Source organism: Acanthochromis polyacanthus, chromosome 17 (assembly GCF_021347895.1).
Source record: "Acanthochromis polyacanthus isolate Apoly-LR-REF ecotype Palm Island chromosome 17, KAUST_Apoly_ChrSc, whole genome shotgun sequence".
Classification (NCBI taxonomy): domain Eukaryota; kingdom Metazoa; phylum Chordata; class Actinopteri; family Pomacentridae; genus Acanthochromis; species Acanthochromis polyacanthus.
Genome location: NC_067129.1, coordinates 34,334,747 through 34,361,798, shown reverse-complemented (window position 1 = coordinate 34,361,798; position 27,052 = coordinate 34,334,747). Strand labels below are relative to the sequence as shown.

The 27,052-nt window shown below is 38.1% G+C and overlaps 1 protein-coding gene across 2 annotated transcripts in view; it reads left to right on the top strand.

Moving 5' to 3' along the window:
* The window catches only part of mcama (melanoma cell adhesion molecule a), a 118,993-nt gene that overhangs the window by 51,332 nt on the left and 40,609 nt on the right, over window positions 1-27,052 (top strand). For both annotated transcript variants that reach the window (XM_051937384.1, XM_051937383.1), the window contains exons 2-6: window positions 18,003-18,136; window positions 19,487-19,715; window positions 21,598-21,668; window positions 21,817-21,904; window positions 24,927-25,106. In XM_051937384.1, the coding sequence (XP_051793344.1) occupies window positions 18,003-18,136; window positions 19,487-19,715; window positions 21,598-21,668; window positions 21,817-21,904; window positions 24,927-25,106 (702 nt within the window). The remainder of the gene's footprint in view (window positions 1-18,002; window positions 18,137-19,486; window positions 19,716-21,597; window positions 21,669-21,816; window positions 21,905-24,926; window positions 25,107-27,052) is intronic.

Here is a 27,052-nt window from a genome sequence, read left to right as displayed (position 1 = left end):
TTTTCGAAAAAATCCTTTGAAAGGCATGTTTTTTCATTTTTTAATTTTTGCAGCATCTATTTTTTTAACTAGACAATTAAAAATCATGAAGTCACGGCTTCAAAACTGCCCACCAGTTGTGTTTACATAACATGTTTTTCTGCACATTTTGAAGTATTGCTTTAGATAAAGTTAAAAGGAACTTTAAAATTTGCTCAATTTTGCAATCCTGACTTTTTGAAAACATTTAATGGGAGATGGAAAACCTCTTTCTAATAGGTTCTCATGTTTTTATAGCGTCTGGTTAATGCAAACTGTGATTTGGATGAAATATTACAATTTTAAGCTCAGATTTGTTCCCTGAGAAAACAAAAAGTCCCATGGTTAGTTAAAGCACATTCAGAAAATTGTAAATCAGACTGTTGTTTTTGTTCTCTGCAGTTTCTGGCACTATTGATTAAAAAAAATTCTTTAATGCATCAAATCCTGATATAAGGAGGTTTTCCGTCTCCAATTATGCACATAAATTGTTTCTAAAAAAATCAAAAACCACCTCAAGATTGCAAAATTGGCCAATTTCAATGTTTCTATGAACTTTTTCAAAAGCAACACTTCAAAATGCACATAAAACACAACCAGTGAGCAGTTTCTGGGTTGTGATTTCAGGATTTTTGTGTCTTGTCATCACAATCTTTTCCCCATATCAACAAAATCCTTTCTCCCACGTCTTTAGGTCTCGTCTTTGTCTTCTGCTTGTCGTCATGAGTGAGTCGTTTAAACTTTGCGTCTGCCTCGTCAGAAACACTGACCTCATTTAGTTCAGACTGTTTCTGCTTCTGTGACAAATGAAGTGGGTGAAATCTCTCCAACACTTTATCCAGACAGGATGAAAGCTGCTTCCTTATTTGTCCCGTGAATTTCTGCTCGTAGCTTCACTATATTTCTGGTATGAACTCATCAAATGTCCTACAAATGTAAGGAAAATAGGACACATGGCGTATAACCGGCTTGATTTGGACCAGCTACCACAGTTTCATGTCATATTTGCTGCATATTTCCTCTCTGTACATGAACCACAAACTGTCGGGTAAAGCCAAAAGTGCCACAAAATAAGACTGATTATGTCCGCTGCTTTTATAAGAGTGGTTCTTTGGATTTGAAGTTAGCGTAACTTTTGGCTTCTGGAGGTTGAGGGAGCTCATTCCAGCTCTTTCTGCTGGATGTTTGAAGGAAAGCTGATTTGGTTGGCACCCGGTCTGCTGCTCTCGAGGATGTTCAGTGCTGCGATGATGACTACGGCGGCCGGGATAAGAAGACCTTTGTTGGAGAACAGCGGCAGGCCGGTGTGCTGTCGTCAGAGGTCTGATTGGAAAAAGGTCTCCTATTTATAGAGTCAGAATGACGGCCAAAACCTCATACCTGGACCGTCTTACCTTAATGTCTCGTCTTTCACACACTTTAATATGAGATGAAGAAGGAATCACTGTCAGTTCCAGAGTCTGTCGGCCTCAAAATGTCATTTTTGTCCACATTCACCAGAGTGGTTTCACATTGTTGAACATTATGTTAATGAAAAGGTTTCCAAAGCTTTGGAATATTTAGTTACAGTGGTGCAAAAACTATTTGCCCCCTACAGATATTTTCTACTTGTCACACTTTAATGTTTAATTAAGCTAATTTTAATGTAAGACAAAGACAACCCAAGATTTACTGTATGGAAAAGTAATTGCCCTCTAAGCTACCAACCTACTAAATGACCAAATTCATTCATCAGTAGGTTCAGTTTCACCATCCACACTCACATATGATTACTGCCGGACTTTTTGAAACTAAACTTCTCTAAATAGAACCTTCTTCATTGTGAAGTAGCTAAAGGGTCTCAAAAAGTAGCACATGATGCCACATTGTAAAGAGATTCAAGACCAGATGAGAAACAAAGTCACTGACATCCACCAATCTGGAGAGTTCCAAAGCCATTGCTGAGACTTTGGAACTCCAGAGAACCACAGTGAGAGACATTATCCACAAATGGAGAAACATCGAACAGTGGAGAACCTTCAGGAGTGGACCAATGACCAACATTTCTCCAAGAGCATCGACATCTAATCCAGGAGTCACAAAAGAACCAAGAAGAACATCTAAGATGGTCCGTCTACATGATTCCACAATAAGGAAGACTCTGGGAGGAAATGGATCCATGGGACAGTTGGAAGGCTCAAACCACTACTGACCAGAAAGAACATAAAGGTTCTTCTGGTATTTACAAAAAATATCTGGATGAGCTCCAAGACTTTTGGGATAACATCCTGTGGAGTGATGAGTCAAAGGAGGAACTTTCTGGAAGACATGGGTCTGTTCCATCTGGTGTAAAGCTAATACTGCATTCCACTAGAAGACCATGATACCAGCAGTGAAACATGGTGGTGGTAGTGTGATGGTTGGAGGACCTGGACGACTTCAATTCTGCTCTCTATCAGAAAATCCTCCCGGAGAAAATCCACCATCAGTTCATGACCTAAAGCTCAACACTAATAGTTTATGCAGCAAGACAAAGACCCAAAGACACAAGCAAGTCCACCTCTGAGTGGCTCAAAAAAAACTAAATGAAGGTTCTGGAGTGGCTGACTGACCTTAGAATATCAGTTCATGATCTAAAACCATCTAATGAGGCCAAATTAGAACTATTCTACAGAGAAGAGTGGAACAGAATTCCTCCATGGTGTAAAACACTGATCACAAGCTGGAACAAACATTTAACTGCAGTTGTTTCTGCCAAACCACTTATTAGGTTGAGGGAGTAGTTACTTTTTCAATAAATCATCATTTAAAAACAACATTTAGTGTTTTCTGGATTATCTCTGTCTAATATTCATTAAATATCAGTATTATTCAGATGATCTGGAACATTTAAGTGTGACAAATCTGCAGAAATAGCAGGTTTTGTACATTTCTTGATGGACCAGGATGTTCTCCGTTCTTTGCGGTTGATGTTTCGTACAAACATATAAATCTATTTAAGGGAAGGAAATCCAATCAGGTATCCTTGAACTGATATTTATGTCAGAAATGGAAACCAAACAGAATTATGTCCAGCATCGTGGTCAGAGGTATTCCTGAACTGTGTCTCTGTTACTGTTCAGACTCTCTATAATGACATTTCCAGCTGTTACAATCAGATGGAGCCAGTTTTTGGTAAGAGAGCTGAATATGTAATCTGTTTATGTTGTATTTCCATATTTTTAGCTGTGGGGTTGAGTTTCTAGTAACCACTAAATGAGGAAACGGTGCAACCATGGGCTCGTTTTCCAGATTGGTTTATGTTCCGCTGATCGCTGAAGGAACCCTCCATGCTGTAGATTTAACGTTTAGCCTACTGACCTTTAATTATCCGTCCTGTGGCAGTGGAGCAACCTGTGCTCGGCGCCCAGCAGCTCCATTGATGGGTTGTGGATGTCGAGGAACAAGCCGCACTCGCTGCTGAACATCAGATACGAGCATAAATAAAACATCGGTGTTGCTCCTTTAATGAAGTCTCGCCCACCGGGTGTGATGATGAAAAATTAATGCTGCTGCTGAAGAAGTTGCTAACCAGCGGGAATGATTAGCAATTCTTTAAAAGTCAGCGATGGCAGGCCGATTGTGGAGAAACAGTCGAGGAAAGTTGTCACAGTTAAGTCAGTAATCGTGAAGGGGAAACGATGCAAGTTGGATTTCTGTCATTATTTTACAAAAATAAATAAATAAATAAAATAAACTGGAATCAACATTTTTCCAACACTGGAGGAAAAAATGGTGATAATTCTCATAATTATCTCCTGTCTTCTCTGTGGAAACACTGCCTGCAGTTCAACCCAGTGCACCGGAGATTTTTGTCAGGATTGTTGGTCCCAGCTGAATCACTAATGGCTTCATGGTTGCAAAAAAGAACACAGATTTTAAGATTCAAGATTCAAGATTCAAGACCTTTATTTATCACAAACACAATTATACACAGAATAATGCGCAATGAAATGTGTTGTGCACCTGTTCCAGACCAAAACAATAAGAATAATAAGAATAAGGTATACAATAGATATAGATAGATAGATAGATAGATAGATAGATAGATAGATAGATAGATAGATAGATAGATAGATAGATAGATAGAAATAAGCAAAATAAAATGTCAAATAGTGCAAGGTAATATATATACAAGGCAAACTGTAAACAGTATGGTGGATAGGATTTATTTTTTAGTAGTCGTCATTGAAAATTCTGAAGTCACGACCCCAAAACTGCACAATAATCATGTTTCTATGACTTGCTTTTCTGTATGTGAAGTATTGCTTTAGATAATGTTCATAGAAACATTAAAATTTCCAAATTTTTTCGTCTTGACTTTTTCAAAGACAGTTTATGTGCATAAAGGGAGATAGAAAACCTCTTTCTAATAAGTTCTGATGTAGTAAACCTTTTATTAAAAAATCAAAAGTGCCATAAATTGTAGAAAACAAAAAGAAGAGTCTGATTTATAACTTTCTGCCGACGTGGCAGCGTGTTTCTGTGAGTCGTCATTAGGAGTTTAGACGACAGTAGATCGTCAAAACTCTTTCTAAATAAAGGAAAATGACCAAAGACGTAACTAGAAAAGCACTCAGAGAGTGTAGACCTCCGCCAAGGATAGAGAGGAAAACAGGAAACCCATGCAGTAAAAGATCATGAACTCGAATCAAACCTGCATCTCTGACACAGGTCTGTTTATGAATCACCATCTTAACCAGTTGAGCTATCTGGAAACCTTGTTCCAATTTGTTAGACGACATACTAACCTATGATGTTTTTGTCATATTTTGGACCACATACTACAACATACTAAAAAATTCAAAGTGATCCAGAATCCAGGATCGTTTCTGGATTGCCACCAAAATTAAATCAGCTCTTCCTCTTACCATAGTCTACATCCCCTCAAATTTCATCTGAATCTGCCCAGGCGCTTTTGAGTTATCTTGCTAACAGCTAGCCAGACACACACACAAATGCCGGGTGTCACATAACCTCCTTGGTGGAGGTAAAAATTCAAAGTGATCCAGAATCCAGGATCCTTTCTGGATTGCCACCAAAATTAAATCAGCTCTTCCTCTTACCATAGTCTACATCCCTTCAAAATTTCATGTGAATCTGCCCAGACGTTTTTGAATATCTTGCTAAGAGACAGACGGACAGACGGACACACAAACGTCGGGTGTCACATAACCTCCTTGGCGGAGGTAACCAGAGCTAATGTGAGAGGAAGCATCGACAAACTATGGGAAATTCAAAACAAGCACAGCCAAAATGTGTCCTTGTTTTATGCACAGTGGAGCTTCGGCCTCAGGCAGCGACCTGTGGACAAGAAATATAAAAATCTAATAAAGCAAATTGCAGTGACATTTACTCTGGAGGTTGACGGTATGCAGACTCATTATTGGTCGGAGACTTTACGAGTTGTGTTTTGGACTCGTTAATCTGCAGTATAGCAAAGCTAAAGAGGAGAGATCTGTGTTTAAGTCTCAACCGAACGCTCAGACTGATTTCACGACATTCAGCTTCAGTGTTCTTGTAATATATTTCCCTGAACACTCGTTCATGCATGACGTCATCTTCCGTTGACACTGAAGCTGCAGTTGTTCGTCTGCGTTGAGCAAATACCATTAAGAGAATTTATTTCTGTAAGTTAACCCTGATGCCAAAAAACTGCAAAAGAGACACAAAACAAGTTGTCTTGTGCTCTGTAAAGCTTGCATTGTGTAAAGGAATGCACAATAATTTTAGCATTCATGCAATATTCACATCAGGAACCAGCAGATTAATTCATACTGCAGCTTTTTTTCTCCAAGAGAAGTCTGTAAAATGGAACATAATTTACTCCAATTTAAGGTTTCTTGGAGTTGTGTTTTTAGTTTAATGTAAATGTAAACTGAGTTTGTTGAAGTTCAGGCTCTGCGTTTTCTCAGCAAAATGACGAGGAGAGAAATGGATTTAGCTGCAAGAAAAGAAATGCAACGTCAGTTCTATGCAGGTGGTTTGGCTTCAGAAACATGAACTTTGCTGGTGATGTCTTGCAGTTGTTTCCACCACGTTAAGTTCAATTTGTGCTTTCTACATCTGCAAGCGTACGTATGATGTAAATTTAGTAAAATTCACCAAGGTTGTGACCGTGCACATGTGAGAGGAAAACAAATGCTGCTTAAAATAAATTCTTCTTATGAGGAGACATCATACGAGTTTATTCCACTTCTTTATAACTCAGAGTTGTGGTTGAAGTCGTTGCTGCTGGACTTTGGAGGAGGATGAACACAGTGGGGACATTAAAAGGACAAAGCGACTTTGAAAATATAGGCATTTATGAGAAAACTACTGAGCAGAAAGGAAAATAATGACAATGGTTTCTGGTTTTGAGTAACAGATACCATTATGTGTGAGACTGGAGTTTGTATAGCTTGTTTTTTTTCTTGTTTCGTCACTTAAGCAGTTGTTTTTTGTTGTTCAAATGGACCCTTTGTGTATTTTTTGTTGTTTTTGATTTTTTTTTACATTTGTGAAAACTCAAATTTCCAATAAATGCATCTAAGAACATAGAAACGTTCTTTATTCAGTTATCATGTTCGCTGGACATCTAAAAGTGAGAAAAATCAGGAGTTCTGTGTCCGCAGTGAAGCCGAAAAGTCCCAGACTTTTTGGTCACATGGTTATTCGTTGCAGCAAACTTAATTTTTCTCCACTTGGGGTTCAGGATGTCCTTAGAAAACATATTTATGCCACCAATTATTAAACAACTGGTAACTTACAATGGCAGCTAATTCCTGTAACTCAGTGTAGTTTGTTAGTCGAACAGAATTTCTATAAAAGTTGTCGGAAGTTGTTTTTGATTTTCAGTTTATTCTTTCTGTGGTTTGTGTAAAGGTCGGGCTTGGTTCAGCCACCTTGTATGGTTCAGTTTAGTCTGTTTTGACGTCTGCACCTGTCAGGTGTTCTGTAGTTCTTTGTGTAGTCATCCCTTTTATGTTGTAAATACCTACTGAGAGAATAATGAGTGCAACACTTTATTGGAATTGTATGTTTTTGAAAAACTCAGTGGGGAAGCTCTAAAATCTCCAGACGTCCTGTCCTCTGTCCACCATTGTGCTGGACACACCTCAGGAATAACAGCTGACGTGATGCTATGGACCAATCTGTACAAGTTTTGTGTTTTTCCATGTTTGACTTCGAGGGGCAAAGTGACCGTCTGCATAAACCGATGCAGCCCGAACCGAGCAGATAAGCGAATGACGGACGCAGGAAGCATGAATTGGCTCTGAGACAACAAAACTAATTTGTTTGACCACTTAAATCAGCAGCACAGAGCTCTGACAGACCTGAACGTCATCCAAATACCACACGAGGAAGCTTCCAAATGCCTTTTTTTCAGTCTTTTTTGTTGACTGTGCAGATTCACTCCCTCCAAAATCACCCCAATCATTCCAGAACGATAAACTCCTCTTAGATAGTCGTTGAAGTCATCTGGTTCTTGTCTTCTGAAATACACCGAGCTGCCACAACACTATAGCCACTGACTAAATCAGTGAGTTTTTTTGTGCTTTTGTTGGCCTTATTAGACAGGTTAGTAGAGAGGCAGACATGAAAGTAGGGAGAAGAGCAGCCACAACATTGTCACATGAGATGGGAGAAGAGATGGGATGTCAAATGTCCTCCAGTTCTGGAAATGTCCCATAAGCCTGATCTAAGTAGTCCCACCCTGCAACCCACAAACCCACAGAATTCACTGCCACCATCCTGAGTGCATGTCCCACCGGGTCAGAGGAGTTTTAGCAGCATAACGAGGGTCAAACACAGGCAGGTGGTCTGATGTTATATCTGATCAGTGTACATCACAAACAAAACTTAGCAAAGTCAGGGTTTCCCCGTGTGAGGCAGTCCTTAACTGCGACAAAGTTTGCACAAGTTTTGTCCAACAAAGCGTGAGAAGAATGAGCCTCGTGCTCGTCAGTCGTCTCTGGCGTTGATCGTACGAGGTCTCGACTCGGAGCTGTGATATGCTCCGCTGCACGAACACGGAGGATCACAGATGCATGAAGAAGTGTCTTTGAGGAGATTTGCAGCACTTCCTTATCTCTCTGTGTGAAAGAAAAAAGCCCGGACCTTCCGCTGCCGTCGACCGTCACCCGGGGAACGGGCTGCTGGGAGATTTGTGCCAGATGCTGCTTCTGAAAGCGAAACCAGCGCATCAGGAGGACGAGCAGCTCCCGTCTCCACTGTACTGCTGCAGACCTCTTTGATGTGAGGCGTCCCCCAGGTGTTTGGTGAATCCTCCTGCCTGTCATCCACACTTACATGGCAGCTTTTTACACCCTCCGCTCTCTGAAGAGCCTCAGTGTTTGCAGCTCGCTATTGTTCAGGATCCTAGAAGACTCTGAAACACTCACCTTCTCTTACATTTACAAAAAAATACTTCCAAACTCACAGATTGTCCTGAAAATACGTCGAGTTCATGTCCACAATGGGTTGTTTAAACATTTCCTTGAACCATTTCAGGAGAAGATATAGTTTAGTTTATTGTCTTTAAAGTTTGTTTTGGCTCGAGTGCAAATTTCCACACCTCTGAGCAACAACCGACTAAACAGCAATAAAATAAAACAACAGAATCAGCTGTAAGTGTAGAACCGTTACACACTGTAAGAAATTATTCAAAGTTCAGGATATCCTTAAAAAGCTTGTTTATGCTACCAGTTATTAAAAACTGGTCATTTAAAACACTTTTAATTGTAGATTAGAAGCTAATTCCTGTAACTCAATTTAGTTTGTTGATTCAACATAATTTCTTTGGAAGCAAACTGCAGACTGTTAAACATTTCTTTTTGTTGTATGAATTCTTAATATTGAAAACATGCATAAACTGACACATTTATAAAAGCCAAAATTTCCAATAAATACGTCTAAGAACATAAAAATATTCTTTATTCAGTGGTCCTCTTCACTGGACATTTAAAAATGAGAAAACTGGAAGAATATGTGCCCAGAAATTTTTGTCAGGTATTTATTTGTCACTTTTGGCTGCAGAATTGTGCCGATGAATGAAGAATTAAATTTTTTTTTTTTAACAGAATCTGGAGAAAGCAAAGGGTTTTTTTTGGCAAATTTTACAACTAGACATGAAAAATCGAGTGATTTTGGTGATATATCACAATTTTAGGCTTGGATTTGAAGAGTTCATTTGCAAAACCAGATAATTCTGTTTTGATAAATTTTCAGAAAACTTTTTATTTTATTGTTTATTTGAGATAATATCAATCAAACTGAAGTTGAGTGGATTTGACTCAGGAGAAAAATACATGACAAAATAGAGAAAAAATAATTTTTTAGTGTTGTTATTATTCTTATCTCAAGTAAACAATAAAAAAAAGAGTTTTCTGAAAACGGAGTTACCTGTTTTTGCAAATGAACCCTTCATTTGTTTTATTTATGTTGGGAACAAGTGTAGGATCCTACTGATTGGTAATTTAAAATATGTTTTTTTGCAGAGTAGAAGCTAATTCGACTAACTCCATATAATTAGTTGGTTTGACATAATTTCATTATGAATTGTCATAACTTACAAAATTTGAATGAAATGTAAAAATGTGAAATATCAGGAGTTATGTGTCCACAGTGACGCTGAAAAGTCCCAGATTTTTTTCTCAGGTGATTATTTGTTGCAATAAAGTCACTTTTGGCTGCAGGATTGTGCCAATGAATGGAGAATTTTTAGTTTTTTACAGAATCTGGACAGAGGAAATGGTTTATTTTTGGCAGATTTTAATATGAGACATGCACTTGCAATTTTAGATTACTTTTTTTGTGTTGGGCACAAGCGTATGAAGCCTTATCTACAGCATGCATTCATTCACACATATGGATATTTAAATGCAGACTTATTACCACACTATTATTAAAAGGATAATACAACGGTCCAGAGCTTCCTATTTTCCATTCGTCTCCTCAACCTTCACCCTGATGTGTCCGGTGAACGTTTAATACGTTTTCGTGTTTGATGCGTTCAGGCTCATTTCATGGCTCAGCGGGCGTGGGGCGGATTAAAGGCGGTAAATGAGGCTGGTCTGTTTAGTCAGAGGTGATTTGGACTCTTATCAGCAGCAGAGCTGCAGATCTACGGAGGCCTTAATGGGACGGAGCAGTCGTCCACGGCGAGCACTCCAGTTAGCATGGAGGCTATTGTGTGAGCGCGAGTGGCATAATGAGCGACTGTGTGCAGAGGAGGCCCCTCATTATGTCTGATCTGCATCGTGTGAGTCTGTCTTGAATGGAAGGTATTTGTCTTGTCGTCTCTCTTTGTTCTACTAATTTAGTCCCTGATAACTTGTTCAGGATTCTCTATAATTAATGCAGGAGGCTCCAAATTAATCATACGGATGAAAATTACAGTTGTAGTTCACCTCCAGTTGGATATGAAAGCGTACAACCGGAAATGTTTTTGTACAATTTTGTGCCAATTTGACCAGATAAATCGAAACTTTTAACCCTCCTGCTGCCCTCATTTACAGGCATCAAAAAAATGTTGTTTCCTTGTCTGAAAAAAATTCAAAAATTCAGCAAAAAAATTCCCCAAATTTCTGAAAATTTGCAAAATTCCAATAAGTTTCTCTTAAAAGTTTTATTTAAAAAATTCCCCAAATTTAGCAAGAGAATTCTTGTAAATATTTTCAAAAAGTGAGCAAAAATCTTCCAAAAAAATCCTAAAAATATTAAAAGTGATTCCATATATATCAGTAAAACTTCTAATATTTTCTTTCAGAACATTCACCGAAAAAAATCAACCAAAATCCAGAAATTGGATTGATTTTTTTTGGTGAATTTTCTTAAAGAAACATTTTTTGCATTTCTTTTTTTCCACCATAAAATGTTCAAAGATTTCCCAAAAATGTTGTAAATGTGGACATCAGAAGTTTCACTGTGAAAATATATATATATATTTTTTTCTCCACATTTTCAAACTTTAAAATTCGAGGACAATTCGAGGGTTAAGGAAAGTAAAGGTCTACTAGAATCATTGCTCACAGTTAAAGATTTGTTCAAAATAGTGGATTAAGGAAACATTTATTTATGCCACTAGCAGAGATGGTGCAAACAGTTAGGAGATGTGGCACAAAAAACCAAAATATAAGAGATAAAATAAGACAAATCTGTATTGTCATTGCACAGCTCTGCTCTGTATAAACACTGCCTGCAGTTAAGCTGAGAAGAATTTTTTTATCACGTTATTGTTGGTCTAATAGTTTCACGGTTCTGATGAAAAATGATTTTTTTCCCCAGTTTTTGTCATTTCTTGCTTTGAGTCACTCATGGCCTAATGGATGTGATGAAAATCAGAGAATTTTTAGTTTTTTACAGAACCGGATTAGTGCTAATAGTTTATTTTTGGTGATTTTTAAACAAGACGTAGAAGAAAGTGATTTTGTTGAAATGTCACGGCGGCTGGGATGAAGAGTACAGAACTTTCAGTTTGTCTTTTACAGAACTTGGTTGGTGCTAATAGTTTTTTGATGAAGAAGAAAGTGATTTTTTTTATGTTTTGGTTTTAAGCTTCGACTTTGTAAATTTTTCAGATGAAATGACACATCACCTGCTGTTGGAAAGTTTAATATCCAGTGACTTTTTTGTTGTTTTTTGTCGTTTCTTGCTGTGGGTCACTCATGGCTTCATGGATGTGATGAAAGGAACAACATTTTTGGATTTTTACAGAAAATGGTGAGAGCCAAATTTTTTAATGAATTTTAAGCCAAGATTTTGTACATTTTTCGGATGAAATGACACCTAACAGATGAGTAGTTCAAGGGCTGTTGGAACGTTTAAGATCCAATGATTTTTTTTCTGTTTTTGTTGTTTCATGGCTGTGATGAAGACTGGAGATTTTTTATTTGCTTTTTACAGAACCTTGTTAGCGCTAATTGTTTTTGGTCCATTTTCCTGACTGGATGGCACATTACAGAGGAGAAGTTCAAGGACTGTTTGAAAGTTGAAATCCTGATTTTTTTTTTCTATTTGTGCAGTTTGTTGCTCCGATAAATGCTGTAATTTTGGTGATTTTTTTCTCTTATTTTTCTGTTTCTAAAGATAAATGCCTTTCAAACTTGGTGTTCAGAGGGTTAAACATTAGATAATGTTGTGAGCAAATAGGAGTATTTATAAAGCGATCATGCAGGAGTTAATCTGCCTTTTATTTACAGTATAATTGTGTGCTGTAACTCTTCTGACACACCGGTCATCTGGGGTCTCATCCAGCCCGATCCTGTCAACACGTCCAAATACTGTGCTGTGTTTTTCTCTTTTTTTTTGGTAAATTAGCTCTGTATCATCCAGACACAGACAGCCATAAATATATGCTCATGCACAGCCACGGGCAGCGGTTTTGTGTTGTCAGGCTCCACAGATCGCGGCTTGGTGTGTGTTTGTGCTTCGGTCCGTGCCACATAAAGTCACAACAGGAGCAGATTAGACTCGTCCCAGGTTGGCTTTGGAAGTCAAATCCCCTGCAGCCCCCCAGCGCTAATCGGATTAGCCCAAAAGTTAGCGGCACGGCCCGAAGACGCACAACATTTTTTTTTACTTTTGTGACATATTTTGCTCTCCGACTTCTGTAATCTGCCACTCGTCATCTTCATAAACAACTTCAGGACGCGCTGAACTGTCTTTAACCTCCACTTTAACATGGAGGATCATCTTTTTCCTTTTTCCTTTTTTTGGGTGGGGTGCATGGTCCACCCAGGTGGGGGAACAATGGCGAGCCCGTTGTCTTGAAGCAATGGTTGGCTGAGCACGGAGGGGAAAAAAGAGTTGTGAAAATGATTGGTGCTGCAGAAGGAGGAGGACGGGGGAGTCGGGGTGAAGACGGGGGAGCAGCCGGCTGAATGGGGGCAGCAGGGTGGCAACTGGGCTCCTAAAGCTCTTTTCATGCTTGGTCTGCTCCAACCAACGCTGAAAAATGCATACAAGGACACCGAAGTCTCACTAATTGTTTTTGCTTCATTTTTTTTTTGAAGAGAAACAAAAACTGGGACGTCCCTGGTCGTTTCCCTCCTCAGTGTGTGGTGGCGTTTTGGTGTCCTACTTTCATTAATATCTGTAAATGCAGCACAACTGTAAAAAACACACAATACAGCTTGACCCACAATTTCATTTTTTCTCCCTTTGTGATGTGCTTTGTGTTCTGTAGTGTTCATCTAATAATTGAAGAAAATCAACCTTTATTTTTATAATTTATGGCATGATACCTGTCTTGTACAGCACAAAACACATTTTTTTTAGTTCTGTTAGCAGCTTCAAAAGGCTTTAAAAAAAAAAAAAAAAGCTGGCTAAATTACACCATTTATTAGAGTCTATATCAGGGGTCAGCAACCTTTAACACTCAAAGAGCCATTTCGACCCGTTTCCCACAGAAAAGAAAACACCGGGAGCCGCAAAATCCTTTTGGCATTTAAAATGAAGACAACATTGCATATATCGCTTTTTTACCTCTATGCCCTTGTTAATCAGTCGTGATTAATTAATTACAAAGCCTCTAATTAGATAGATTCATTTTTTAAATTGTGTCCTTCCACTAATATTTATCTTACTTGATTAATGTCGTTTTTGCTCCTGGACCTCATATGTTACGTAATGTTAGCTGGAAATCAATATTTTGCTAATGTCTATTTAACTTGTAAAATCTATTTATCTTAAGCTTATAAATTTTCTCCGGTAAGTCGCTGCCCTATTTTCCAAGACAACAGTCCTCTGACTCTCTGACCTGCTGCCTGGATGCTGGCCATGTTCTTGCGAGTAACCTGTATTACCCTATCAAAGAGTAGATACTGAGCAAGACAATTATCCGTAGTTTACCTTAGTACTGACGAGTACTTTTGACTCAAAGACAAGATGTGTTTTTCTTGGAGTGGAGCTCTAATATACAGGCTTGCCGTTTTTGAGTACAAAACGATGTGAAACTACAGGCGTTGCTTCTCCAGGAGTAAAACAAAAAAAAGGCATGAAACGTGTGGGAATCAGAAGCTCCGTGTTGTCTCTCTGCATCAATTTAGCGCTCTCATGTCCCAGGGGAAAACCCCAGCAGCACATCTGGTGAAGTGACACATCAAAATAAGAGCGGTAATTTCACAATAAAACTCTCTATATTAAAATGCATTGAAACGCACATGAAAGGCAGAACAATTTATTTTCCAAAATTACAGGGAGCCACAACAGAGGGCTGAAAGAGCCGCATGCAGGTTACTGACCCCGGGTCTAAAATGTTAAAACGCAATGGATGATCAAATTTTCGTCTTCCTGAAATCATGCTGTTTCATTGAAATCAACTTACTCTGCATTTCTGGTTAAAAACTGACCAAAAATAAATGATTTGCTTTAAAATGAAAAATTCTGTGGCCCACAATGCAACCAAAAAGCCATGAGTGAATCAGGTGTGACCAACAGTCAAGTAACAAAAATTCTGGGACTTTTCAGTTGAACTGCAGGCAGTGTTTATACAGAGATATTTATTTCCAGTATTAGTAACACCTGTGGACACTCCTGCGATATCAGATTTATTTATTTTTTCTGTTTCCAGCATTATAACTGGATCCTGCTGCACAGAAGACATTTATGAGTTCTCTCTATTTCTTAACATGGTTGTTCTGTTTCCATAGAGGTGCAGGACTTTATATTGCAGTGAAAATGACTTTACAGCAGCAGAAAACATGCAGAATGTTAATGCTAGTGTCCTCCATTGTTTCTCTTTTCTGTCCCAACATCCAAAATCACTATTTTTTTTTAAATGGTAAAAATAAACCATTTGCTACAACCAGATTCTGTAAAAAGCAAAAAATTCTGTGCTCTTTATCAAAAGCGTGAAGCTATTAGTGACTCAGCTGTGACCAACGATGACTAAACAAAAATTCTTCTCAGCTTAACTGCAGGCAGTGTTTATACAGGTTTAAAATAAAATCATAAATATCTATAGTATAAAAAATTAACGTTTTTTTCAACACCCCTGGAATAAGTTCAACTTCTATCTTCTCTTTTTTATGACTTATGGCATTATAACTGTGTCATGCTGCACAGAATAAATGTTTTAGTTCTCTCTATTTCTTATCATGGTTGTTCTGTTTCCACAGAGGTGCAGGACTTTATATTGCAGTGAAAAATGAGCCAACAGTGAGTGAAAATGCAACAGAAGTATTCATGCTAGTGCCATCCATTGATTCTCATCTCCGTCCAAACATCTGTCTCTCCTTTGGGATCCAGAAACTGATCTCAGAGCTGCTGTCTTGCCAGTAATGATGTGCCAACAGCCAAAAACACCAAAAAATGTGCCCAAAAATAATAAATGCAACTATTAAGATAAGATCACTGTATTTGTGACAAGGAAATGAAGAATCAAGAGTAAAGTGAGTTCAGGAAAAGACAGACTGGGAGGATCCTTCACCATCAGCTCCACACCAGATTAAAGTAGACCCTTTTTTTCTTTTTCTTTTTTGGGTGCCATCCGTGTTTTTCTTTGTCACTGCGTCTAACGGGCCCCTCCAGAGCCACCACCAAGTCCAACATGGCTGGAAATCGCTCTTGGCTTGCTGAGTCAACATCCCAGGGTCGGACTGGCTGAACTTCTCCTGCATTCCCCCGTCGACGCCCGGGGGAAGCAGCTCTCCGGCCAAGACGCTGGTTTTGTGGTTACAGTTGGCCGGGCGGGAGGGCGATGAAAACGGTGCCATGTGGACAAGAAGCCTTTTCTTCTTTGTTCTGGTAGCATGGCGGCGGTCTGGACGGACCCTCAGTCGAGCAGTTTAGGATTAGCTGAAGAACTAGAGCTTGGGTGTAGGTGAAGAGCTGATTTGAACTTGTTTTATGGATTTTCTCCCGGTTGTTTCTCTGGACTAGATCCTTGCTTGTGTTGGATCTACTCTCAGATGTACGCCGCTTTGGATAAAATGAAATTGTAGAAACTATAAATCTTACGGCTGGTTCTTGAACAACGTGGGAAAATTTGCTCCCTGATAGTTTTTGAGACAAAGTTGTGATTCTGATCTCAGCATTGTTTTAGTTTGGATTTTGAAAAATAGCTTATTTGGTGTATAAAGAACTGTAAAACAAAAAATTTTTTTAGTTTACTGATGCTGCACTTGTGGATAATAAACATTGCTGAACACATTTACGAACTTAAAGCAGTGCAAAGAGAACATACAAGGTCCAGTTGATGCAAACTCAACACTTCCTCCATGGTTATTATAAATACGTACTACAGACCAAATAAATTCCAGCAGTAAAATAAAGTCTACCATCAGAAATATTGCTTTAATTCAGTATTTGATTCCAACATGGTCTTAAATTCCAGAGTTCCAGCAGAGGTTCCAGCAGAATTATTGGTTAAAAGTGAGTCAACAGGATCTTAAATTGAATTCTGTAATAAACGGGGAACCAGTGTCATTCAGCCAGGATGGAGTTATGTTTGCAGTTTCTCCATCCTAAAGGCAACTGAACTTGCAGTGTGTTGGTTGTCATTCAGACCGGAGAGTTCAAACTTGAACTTGTCCATCCAGAGTACTTTCTTCCAGTCATCTACAGTTCATTTTATGGTGTTTTTGGATGTTTGCAGGCCTCAGTAATGACTTCCTAGCAGCTCTTCTTCCCTTTAACTCTCCTGTCCTCCTGCGGGTCAAATTGACCCGTTTTAAAGTTTTAAAATTGTGGAAAAAAATGTATATTTTCACAGTAAAAACTTCCACATTTTCAAAAATTTTTTATGAAATTTTTGAACATTTTTTGGTGGAAAAAACAAATTTAAAAAAATGTTTAAGAACATTCAGAAAAAAAACAACCAAAATCCAGTGAATTTTACTGTCAAATTTGGGTTTTTTTATTTAAAAAAATAAAATTTTTGAAGGAAACTTTTCAGGAATTTTCTTCCTGAAGATTTTGCAAATTTTTATGAATTTGGGGAAATTTTTTCTGAATTTTTGGACTTTTTTCAGACAGAGCAACAGCATTTTTTGGTAAGGACAACAGGAGGGTTAAGCCTTGTTCCTTCTGTCATGAGTTGAGACTTTCTCAGATTCTGATCTAGAAGCATTAATGTCTGTCTGAAGATCAGCAGTAGTACGACAAGAACCAACAACTCAGTAAAGCGAAACGACGTTCCATCCGGAAAATTTCAAGAACTTCGAAAGCATCAAGTGCAGTCGGAAAAACCATCACATGCTGTGATGAAACTACTGTATGTACAGTGCCGTTCAAAAGTTTGGTTTCACTTAGAAGTGTCCTTATTTTTAAAAGAAAACCATTCTTGTGTCAATAAAGATTGCATTAAATTAATCAGAAATCCAGTCTAGACATTGTTAATGTGGTAAATGACTATTGTAGCTGGAAACGGCAGATTTTTAATGGAATATCTCCATAGGGGTACAGAGGAACATTTCCAACAACCTGTGTTCTAATGCTACATTGTGTGGGGTTGAAAGGCTAATTGATGAAAAATGTGAATTTTCATGGAAAACGGACGGTAGTGTATGTACCGCCATTTTCTTCCACTTATCTCGGTCTTGCATGCATAAATACATATATGTGTGTACAGACACAGTTGTGCTCATAAGTTGGCAAAATTTGTGAAATATTGTCCTTTTTTTCTTGGAAAATAAGTTTGATAATGGAAAAACTTGTCTTTCATTTCTGGTTAGTGGTCAGACAAAGTTTTTTATTATCACATAATTGTATTGTATTTGTAAATTTATGAGCACAACTGTACACATCTGCAGCTCACATGTAGCTCACCTGATAGAAAATGGAGCCATTAGTGGAATTATCTCCTTTGAAGCTCAGTATGACTCCTGTTTTTAATTGTTCTGCTCCTTTCTCACCTGTGTCTCCTGGTGAATTTTAGAAGCAAACTGTAGTGACACTTTTGCCTCCCGAGCTGCGAGCAGTAAGATTTTCCTCTGGACTGTGAAGCATCCGGTTGATTTATGTGCATTTCTGTGTGTTTTCAGTTTGGGCCAAGGTGGAGCTGACTATGGATGAGAGCGTTGAGGTGTACCTGGGCGACGTGGCTGAGATCCCCTGCCAGTACAGCTTCACCGACGCCAACAACGAGCCCAGCTTCGTCATGATCCAGTGGTTTGTGGTGAGTGCCGACCGTCCGGCTGCTCGTGTGTGAAGCTGCCAGTCCTCGGTTTTTATTTTCTTTAGTTTCTTTGTAACCCTAAAAGAACTGTGAAGGAAATAGCTAAGAATTAGCAGAAAGAAGAGAGAGATGTTTTTGAAGGCCAACTCGACATCTGCCCTTTTTGTTCAGGCTTCTCATTGATTTTATTTTAATTAATTGGAATTATTAATTTCCCTCATTGACTGTTTTTGGTTAGCATTGCACACTTTATGGTGCATCTTTCAACTTAGTACAGTTTTTATGCTATACTATGCTGTTTTATTCTATTTTGTTCGATGTTATTCTATTCTATTCTGTGCTAAGCTATTGTATGCTATGCTAATCTATGCCATGCTAATTTATTTTGTTCTATTCTATGCTATTCTATTTTATTCTATTTTATTCTATGCTATGCTACTCTATTTCATTCTATGCTTTTCTATTGTGTTCTATGCTATGCTACGCTATTCTGTACTGTTTTATGCTACTCTACTTTATTCTATGCTATTCTATTCTATTTTATGATATGCTATGCTATGCTACTCTATTTCATTCTACTCTGTTCTGTTCTGTGCTATGCTATTCTGTTATGCTATTATATTCTATACTTTGCTATCCTATTTTTTTCGATGCTATGCTACTCTATTTTATTTTATGCTATTCTATTCTATGCTATTCTATGCTCTGCTTTGCTATTCTATTCCATTCAATGCTAATGCTATGCTATCCTGTTCTATTATTTTTCACTGTAGCTATTTGCAGAACTCATTTTATTTATTGATTTGTCTGTTTATTCACTTTTTTAAAAACATATTTTCTGCTTTTTTCTTTATTAGATGCCAAGGTATCATCATTAACCCTCATCCTAACATAACGTCAGATTTCAGTGTGTGAAAAAGTGGGTCAATGGGCCATTTCTTTAAAAAAATAATCTCTGAAAGCATTTTATATTTTAAGGTAAAATTTCACAGATGTCGTTTCATATTTTAAATTCATAGTTTATGATAAAGGGCTAATTAAATCAGAGAAGGTGGAGCAGAAGGAACCAGATGGTTTGAGATTGAAAAACCCCAAAGACAATTATGCTGGATAACAATAACTGTGATGGGCTCAACACATGTAGAAGCTTTTTCCTCTGTTCATTTCCAGAAACGATTTCCTTAAGTGCTCTGTTTGCAAATGAGCAGCCGTTTATCTTTTCATCCAGTCCATGAAAAGACTTTCCAGCATTTGATTGCATTGACCAGTGAATAACAGACTAAACATCTCCACTGATTTCTCTCTAAAATGCTGCATGTCCAAGACGTTTCAAGCTGTGTCCTTCTGCAGAGAGCCGTGGGAAACACCTCACGGATGCGGATCTTCTACGGCGACGACAGCCAGCAGATGGTCGACAACAACACGGACTACAGCGGACGCATCGAGGTGACTTCAGACCAGCAGGGAAGTCGACTCATGATCCAGGACGTCCAGCTCAAAGATGAACGGGAATTCTTCTGCCAGGTGAACGGGCTGGCTGCCGGGACCGCCGAGGGCAAGACCCACCTCCGAGTGTTTGGTAAGGAAGAACAGACAAATCATCACCTAAATGAAGATTTAAAGCAACAACGTCAGAATCATTCTAGTTCTGGGGCCACATTCAGCCCAAGTATGTTCTAAAAATAACCACATTTCAAAAATTAACTTTTTACAAAACATTATAAACTACCTGCAGTTTATTAAGAAAAGTAATTTAAATTTCAACAGTATTATGCTTCACTTGATCATTTACACATTATAACTTACAGATCACAGTTTATCTATGAAGGAACAAAACATTTAATCAGGAAGTTTAATCTGGAACTGAATGATACAGTATTTTACTTTATCATCAAAATGACAAAAATCTGACAAAAAAGACAAAAAAAAACACAGACAAGACAAAATATTACAAAAATGAGAAACAAAATTACCAAAAAAATTGGAAAAATGACACGAAACAAAAAATAAACGAGACAAAAACACAAGTGAGACCAAAAAAAAAACGATACACAGGACACTGGGTAAAGCGAAACACAAAATGACAAAAATAAGACAAAAACACAAATGGGACAAAAAGGAAACACAAAACAACAAAAACGAGAAACAAAATGACAAAACCATGAGACAAATGACAAAAGTCAGACAAAAAAGACAAAAAACAACAAAAAACAAGACAAAATTTCACCAAAATGACAAAAGCAAGAAATAAAATGACAATAAACAAAGCAAAAAAGAGACAAAAAATTAGACAAAACAGTAACAAAGCGACAAAAACAACACAAAATGACAAAAATCGATACAAAGAACAATGAATAAAGCGAAACACAAAATGACAAAAATAAGACAAAAAACACAAGTGTGACAAAATAGGAAAGGTAGTGTCTACAAGATACGGACCCGTACCCGTAGCCTGTGGGCTACAGATACGGCACTTTCCATTTGCCAGACAGATACGGACCCGTACACGAGTCTCTCGAGTCAAGAAGCTGCTAACCACTGCAAACTGTTGAAAGGTAAGGAAAGGTTAAGGTTAGGATTAGTGTTAGGGTCAGGTTTAGGGTCCATACCTGTAGTACCGATGCTACGGGTCCGTACCGCTAGCATCTACCGGGAGTCACGTGACCAGATCTCGCTTATCTGGTTGGCAAATGGGAAGTGCCGTATCTGTAGTCCACAGGCTACGGGTACAGGTCCGTACTTCTAGCAACAACCAATAGGAAACACAAAACGACAAAAACGAGAAACAAAATGACAAAAGTCAGACAAAAAAAGATGAAAAACAACAAAAACAAGATAAAATATTGCAAAAATGAGACACAAAAAGACTGATAAATGGTGTAATTTAGCCAATAAAAATACATAAATAAATGATGCCTTTTAAAACTGTTGACAGGTTTAGGGGTTTAATTGTGTTGAATTTTTTTAAATGAGATTTTGATGAAATTGTATGATTTAATCTTAGAATTGATTCATATTCCTGCTGAAACCAATGAAAAATCATTTCTGTTTTGACAGAATAAAAGCTGTGTCTAATTTGGCCAATTTATATTAATTTATAGTCATAACATCTTTTAAAACAGTCAACAGGTTTTGGGTTGTATCTTTGTTTCATTTTTTAATGAGAAACAATAAAGAGCTTGATGAAATTGTATGATTTAACTGTAGAATTTGCTAATTTTCCTGATGAAGACCACATATTATTAGTTCAACTGTCAGAAAGTTGAAAATCTGTTGATTTATTAAATTTTTTTTTTCAATTCAGGCTCTGATAAATTGTGTAATTTTGGTGATTTTTTAAAAAAAGACATCATGCCCTTTAATCCTGCTAACAGGTTTTGGGGTTCAGATTTTTCATGTATGTCTTTGTTCTATGATTTAGTTTGTTATGAACGACTGAAGTTGTTGTTTTCCTGGTTCAGCTCCTCCACAGGCTCCGGTCATTGAGGGCGTAACTTCTGGAATATCTGTGACCAACGAGATGCCGTCTAAGGTGGGTCCATTTAACAATTACATGAAAATTTTGAGATTACCTTGTTAAGTATACTTTAGTTTGTTACTGAAAAGTCTTTTTACAATATTTGTGCTTCAGGGGCCAACTTAAGGACAACAATGATTTGTTTTTGTGACTTTCCGTCCAGGTTGCATCATGTGAAGCTCGAAACGGGTTCCCTAAACCCAACATCACCTGGTACAGGAACGGCACGCCACTCATGTCTGCACCTGGACGTAAGTATGAACTGTAGTAGAAGCCACATTTTACTCTAAAAACTTTTAAAATCCATAAATGCCTCAGAAACAGTAACAAGAAGCTGCCTCGTTAAAAAATATGTTGGATATTCATGGCAACACTCTTGGCTCACCACTGATTCAAACTGAGATACACTGCCTGTCCAAAAAAACAGTCACACACTCTAATATTTCATTGGACCACCTTTATCTCTGAAAACGACTCATTCTCTGTGGCATCATTTCCATAAGCTTCAGCAAAGTCACAGCATTTAATTTTGTCCGGAGTTGCTTTAATTTTCTACCAAGATCTTATATTGATGATGGGAGAGTCGGACAAAGTCTTCTCCAGAACGTACCAAAGATCCTCAATGGTTCTGAGGTCTGGACTCTGTGGAGGACAATCTATCTCATGCTCCCTGATCCACTCCTTCACAATGTGAGCCCCATGAATCCTCATCGTCATCCTGGAACATGTCCATACCATCAAGGAAGAAAACCTCCACTGATGTAAAGACCTCATCATTCAGTATCTTCAGGTAGTCAGCTCACCTCATTCTTTGGGAACATAACGTTGCTGAACCTGACCAACCTCAGATCATAACCCTAACCCCCACAGGCTGGTAGGCACTGGCCATGATGAGTTCATCACTTCATCCACCTCTCTTCTTACCCTGATGCCCCCATTACTCTGGAACAGGGTAAATCTGGATTCATCAGACCACATGACCTTCTTCCATTGCTCCAGAGTCCAATCTTTATGCTACCTAGCAAACTGAAGCCTTTTTTTCTGATTAGCTTCGCTGATCAGTGGTTTTCTTGGAGCTACAGCTGTTTAGTCCCAATCCTTTGAGTTCTCTTTGCATTGTGCATGTGGAAATGTTCTTACTTTCATTATTAAACAGAACCATGAGTTCTACTGATGATTTCCTATGATCATCTAATAGTTTGTTCAGACCGCATTTGTTCCTCAAAGATGATGGTTCTCCACTATCCTTCAGGTTTTAATATGCATTGGACAGTACTTAACCTGATTTTAGTAGTTTTCAGAAATCTCCTTGTTTTCTTTGCTTGATGCCAGTAATTTGACCTTTCTGAGACAGATTAACATCTTTTCCATGACCACAGGATATGTCTTCTAACATGGCTGCATCAGCTAGGGTTAAAGAAGTTATTCATCACTGCAGTAATTATTCAGTGGAAGACTCTTTTCAATTCAATTCAATTTATTTATATAGCGTCAATTACAGTCAAATCGTCTCAAGACGCTTTACAGAACCCATATGCCTGACCCCCAGAGCAAGCCCAAAGGCGACAGTGGCAAGGAAAAACACCCTTTTAACAGGGAAGAAACCTCGAGCAGAACCCGGCTCTAAATAGGGGGGACCCATCTGCCTGCTGGCCGGGCGGGTTGAGAAGGACAGAAGAGGGCAAGGGGGAGGGATGGGAGAAGAGGGAGGGGTGAGAAAGCAAGGAAAACACAACACACATTTGAATACATGCATGACAGGATATGTGACACAGACAAAGTATAAGCTAACATTGAAAACTGACTCATAGTTTACTCTTATGATGTACGGCTCTGACATTAAACATACTCCTTATATAGCTAGCAGTAAAATTCAAACAGTATGTAAGTTAGCATAACAGTATATTGAAGGCGATGCAGAGTTGACTCGTGGAAAAAGGGAATTGGAAGCAGAGGGCTGGTGGAAGGTCAGTAGCAGCATCCCACAGTGGACATGGTGGAGACTGGACCAGCTGGTGGAACATCGACCGCAGATCTGAAGCATCCAGCTCTGGGACCAGGGACACTCGGAGAAATAGCACAGGGGGAAACAGAGTGAATGTACTGCAATAACGGTATACATATTAAATGTAAAGGTAGATAGAGAAGGGCTCAGTGCGTCAAGAAAAGTCCCCCAGCAGCCTAGGCCTATAGCAGCATGACTAGGGGCAGAATGAAGGGACGTCCAAGAAGGAGTCAGCTGTACAATGAAGACACAAGCCGAACCTCTGTGGGTCACCCAGTCAGCCCCAACTATAAGATTTGTCAAAAAGGAACGCTTTAAGCCTGGTCTTAAAAATAGAGAGGGTGTCTGCCTCCCGAACCCAAACTGGGAGCAGGTTCCACAGGAGAGGCGCCTGATAACTGAAGGCTCTGCCTCCCATTCTACTTTTAGAAATTCTAGGAACAACAAGTAAGCCTGCAGTTTGAGAGCGAAGAGTTCTACTAGGATAATAAGGTACTATCAGATCTTTAAGATATGATGGAGATTGGTTATTAAGAGCTTTATATGTCAGAAGAAGGATTTTAAATTCTATTCTGGATTTAACAGGAAGCCAGTGAAGAGAAGCAAGTATAGGGGAAATATGATCTCTTTTGCTAACTCCTGTCAGTACTCTCGCAGCAGCGTTTTGGATCAACTGTAGATGTTTGAGAGAGCTATTTGGACAACCCGATAATAAGGAATTGCAATAGTCAAGCCTGGAAGTAACAAAAGCATGAACTAATTTTTCTGCATCACTCTGAGACAGAATGTTCCTGATTTTTACAATATTACGCAGGTGAAAAAAGGAAGTCCTACAGACTTGCTTTATGTGTGAGTTAAAGGACATGTCCTGGTCAAATTGCTTCGTTAAATCCAGGTGGCGACTTTTTTTTGGGACAGGCAGTGTATCTCCAATACTTAAAGACCGAATACCTGCAAAACCACCATCGTCTTTTTTTAAAAAGGATCAATGGGGTTTAGTAAAGAATTACATGCTGTATTCATATTATTGTTCAGTATTTTGTGGTAGGACTATACCATAGTATGACGGGCAACATTAGTCTTTAGACACAGTAGAACTCAGACTAAGTGCCAAAAGGTTGCTGAGGAGTGAAGCAACATTCGTAGAAAATGGCGCTTATTTTGATGTAATTAAGTGCTTTGTTCCACCACTAAGGAATCAGTTTAGAGAAGATGGTAACTTGTTGGTGCTTCCTTGTTGAACATCTGCTTTAATGTCTCTCCTCCAGATGTGAACGTGTTGACTCTGGTCACAAGAGAGTCCAGCGGTTTCTCCTCGGTCCAGAGCACTCTGGAGTACAAGGTGGTGAAGGAGGACAAAGACGCTCGTTTCTCCTGTGAGGTCAGCTTCTTCGTACCGGGAGCCATCAGGACGACCGAGTCACACAGCGTCAACATCACCGTCCACTGTGAGTCAGAAAACATTTGATAACTCTGTCCTGTTGGTCTGTGATGGAGCAGGAAACCTCTTTATCTCATCAGTTCTTCACCAGAGTCAAGGCGAAATAATTAATCCAGCATTTCCTCTGCTACACTTTCACATTTAACTGTTATAATTTACTATTATTATACATGTTTTTCATGTTTTGTTGCATTACAGATAATAAACTAGTAAAATTACTGAAAACCTGTGTTAATTTACATTTCACCTCTAAAAAAAATGCAAAAAATGTTATATGCTGTTATTTTAAAGAAAAAATTGGTATTTTATATGCTGACTCTCACAAAACAGATAATAATCTAGTAAAATCACAGATAAATAGGTTTGATTCACATTTTAGCTCTAAAACGAACACCAGAATTTAGTCATTTACAATGTGTGACTAGAAAATTACACATTTTTAATGTAGATCTTACATATTTTTCAGGTATTTGCTCGTATTTGAAAGAAAACCACCCAAAATTAAAAATTACTTGTTCAGCTTTTCTATCACACTGCCCTGTTTTGTCAAATTACAGATATTAAACTAGTTAAATCACAGAACAAAGAAGTAAAATCACAGAAAAAGAGTGTTAACTTACATTAAACATTACAATACTGAACATTACATTAAATTACTTTAAAAAAACGGCCAGAACTGTGCATAAATGTATTCTTTTACAATGTGTGACTATAAAGTTACACAATTTTTACTGTCGATATTGTTAATTTTTTAGATATTTGCCGGAAAAAAATTACAAAAATTTAAAATTGTCAATATTTTTTCAGCTTTTATGTCAAAGATCAGCCCTGTTTTGTCAAATTACAGATATTAAACAGTTAAATCACAGAAGAAAAAACCTAGAGTCAGATAATAAAGTAGTAAAATAACAGAAAAACAGATTTAATTTACATTTAGCCCTCAAACGAACACCAGAACTGTCCATAAGTTTAGAAGTTCTTAGCTTTACTGCATGTAAATCTGCTAAAAATATCATATTTACACATATTTGTTGTTATTTGAAAGAAAAAACATGTATATTAGCAGTTGAAAATGGTAAATAATGCTTTAAGCTCTTACTTTACAGACTGTTTTGTTAAATTACAGATAATAAATCCTAATGTGCATGTTATCCATAAAAAACAGCAACATATTGTCCACATCAAAAATATATATTTTTACAAATTTACAAACAACGATTGAGAAATGGTGAGTATTTATTATCACTTCACAGCTTTACTGTACATAAATGAACCATTAAAAAGGTGATTAATTACAGATATTCACTGTTATTTTCCACTGAATATTGTTTTACTCCGTGTGAGGCCAAGTGAAAGCATAGAGTCACCACTGAGGAACTTAGTAACGCATCATTCTCACTTTCTTTTCTTTCTGCTTGTCACTTTCTGTTTGCTGCTTAGGTTTAGGAGGTGAGACGAGGGTTTAAGAGGATTTTTATTGCCTCTGTGCCTCCCGGGTTCAGACAGATTTTCTTCCCATAAAACAGATCAAATCACGCTTAATTGAGAGCGACATTCTTACTGCAGCGAAGCAACAACATCATCTGGAAAATCAAGGAAACGTGTCACTCTCATCCTGAAATGTGCTAATTTTACTGGCAGTTTGGCAAATTCCTCTTGCGTGAGAAATGCACATTAAATATGAAAGATCACAGATAATTCTTAGACATGGGCTGTATTAGATGTTTACTCCCCAGTACCAGCCTTGAGCTTTGACAGCAATTTTTCTGTAATCTGTGTATTTCTGTAGTGTTCCTGTGGGGATTTCATAGTAATGTTGGGAGAACTTTTCTTACAGCTGTAAGTTTCAATTCAATTCAATTCAATTCAATTTTATTTATATAGCGTCAATTACAGTCAACTCGTCTCAAGACGCTTTACAGAACCCAAATGCCTGACCCCCAGAGCAAGCCC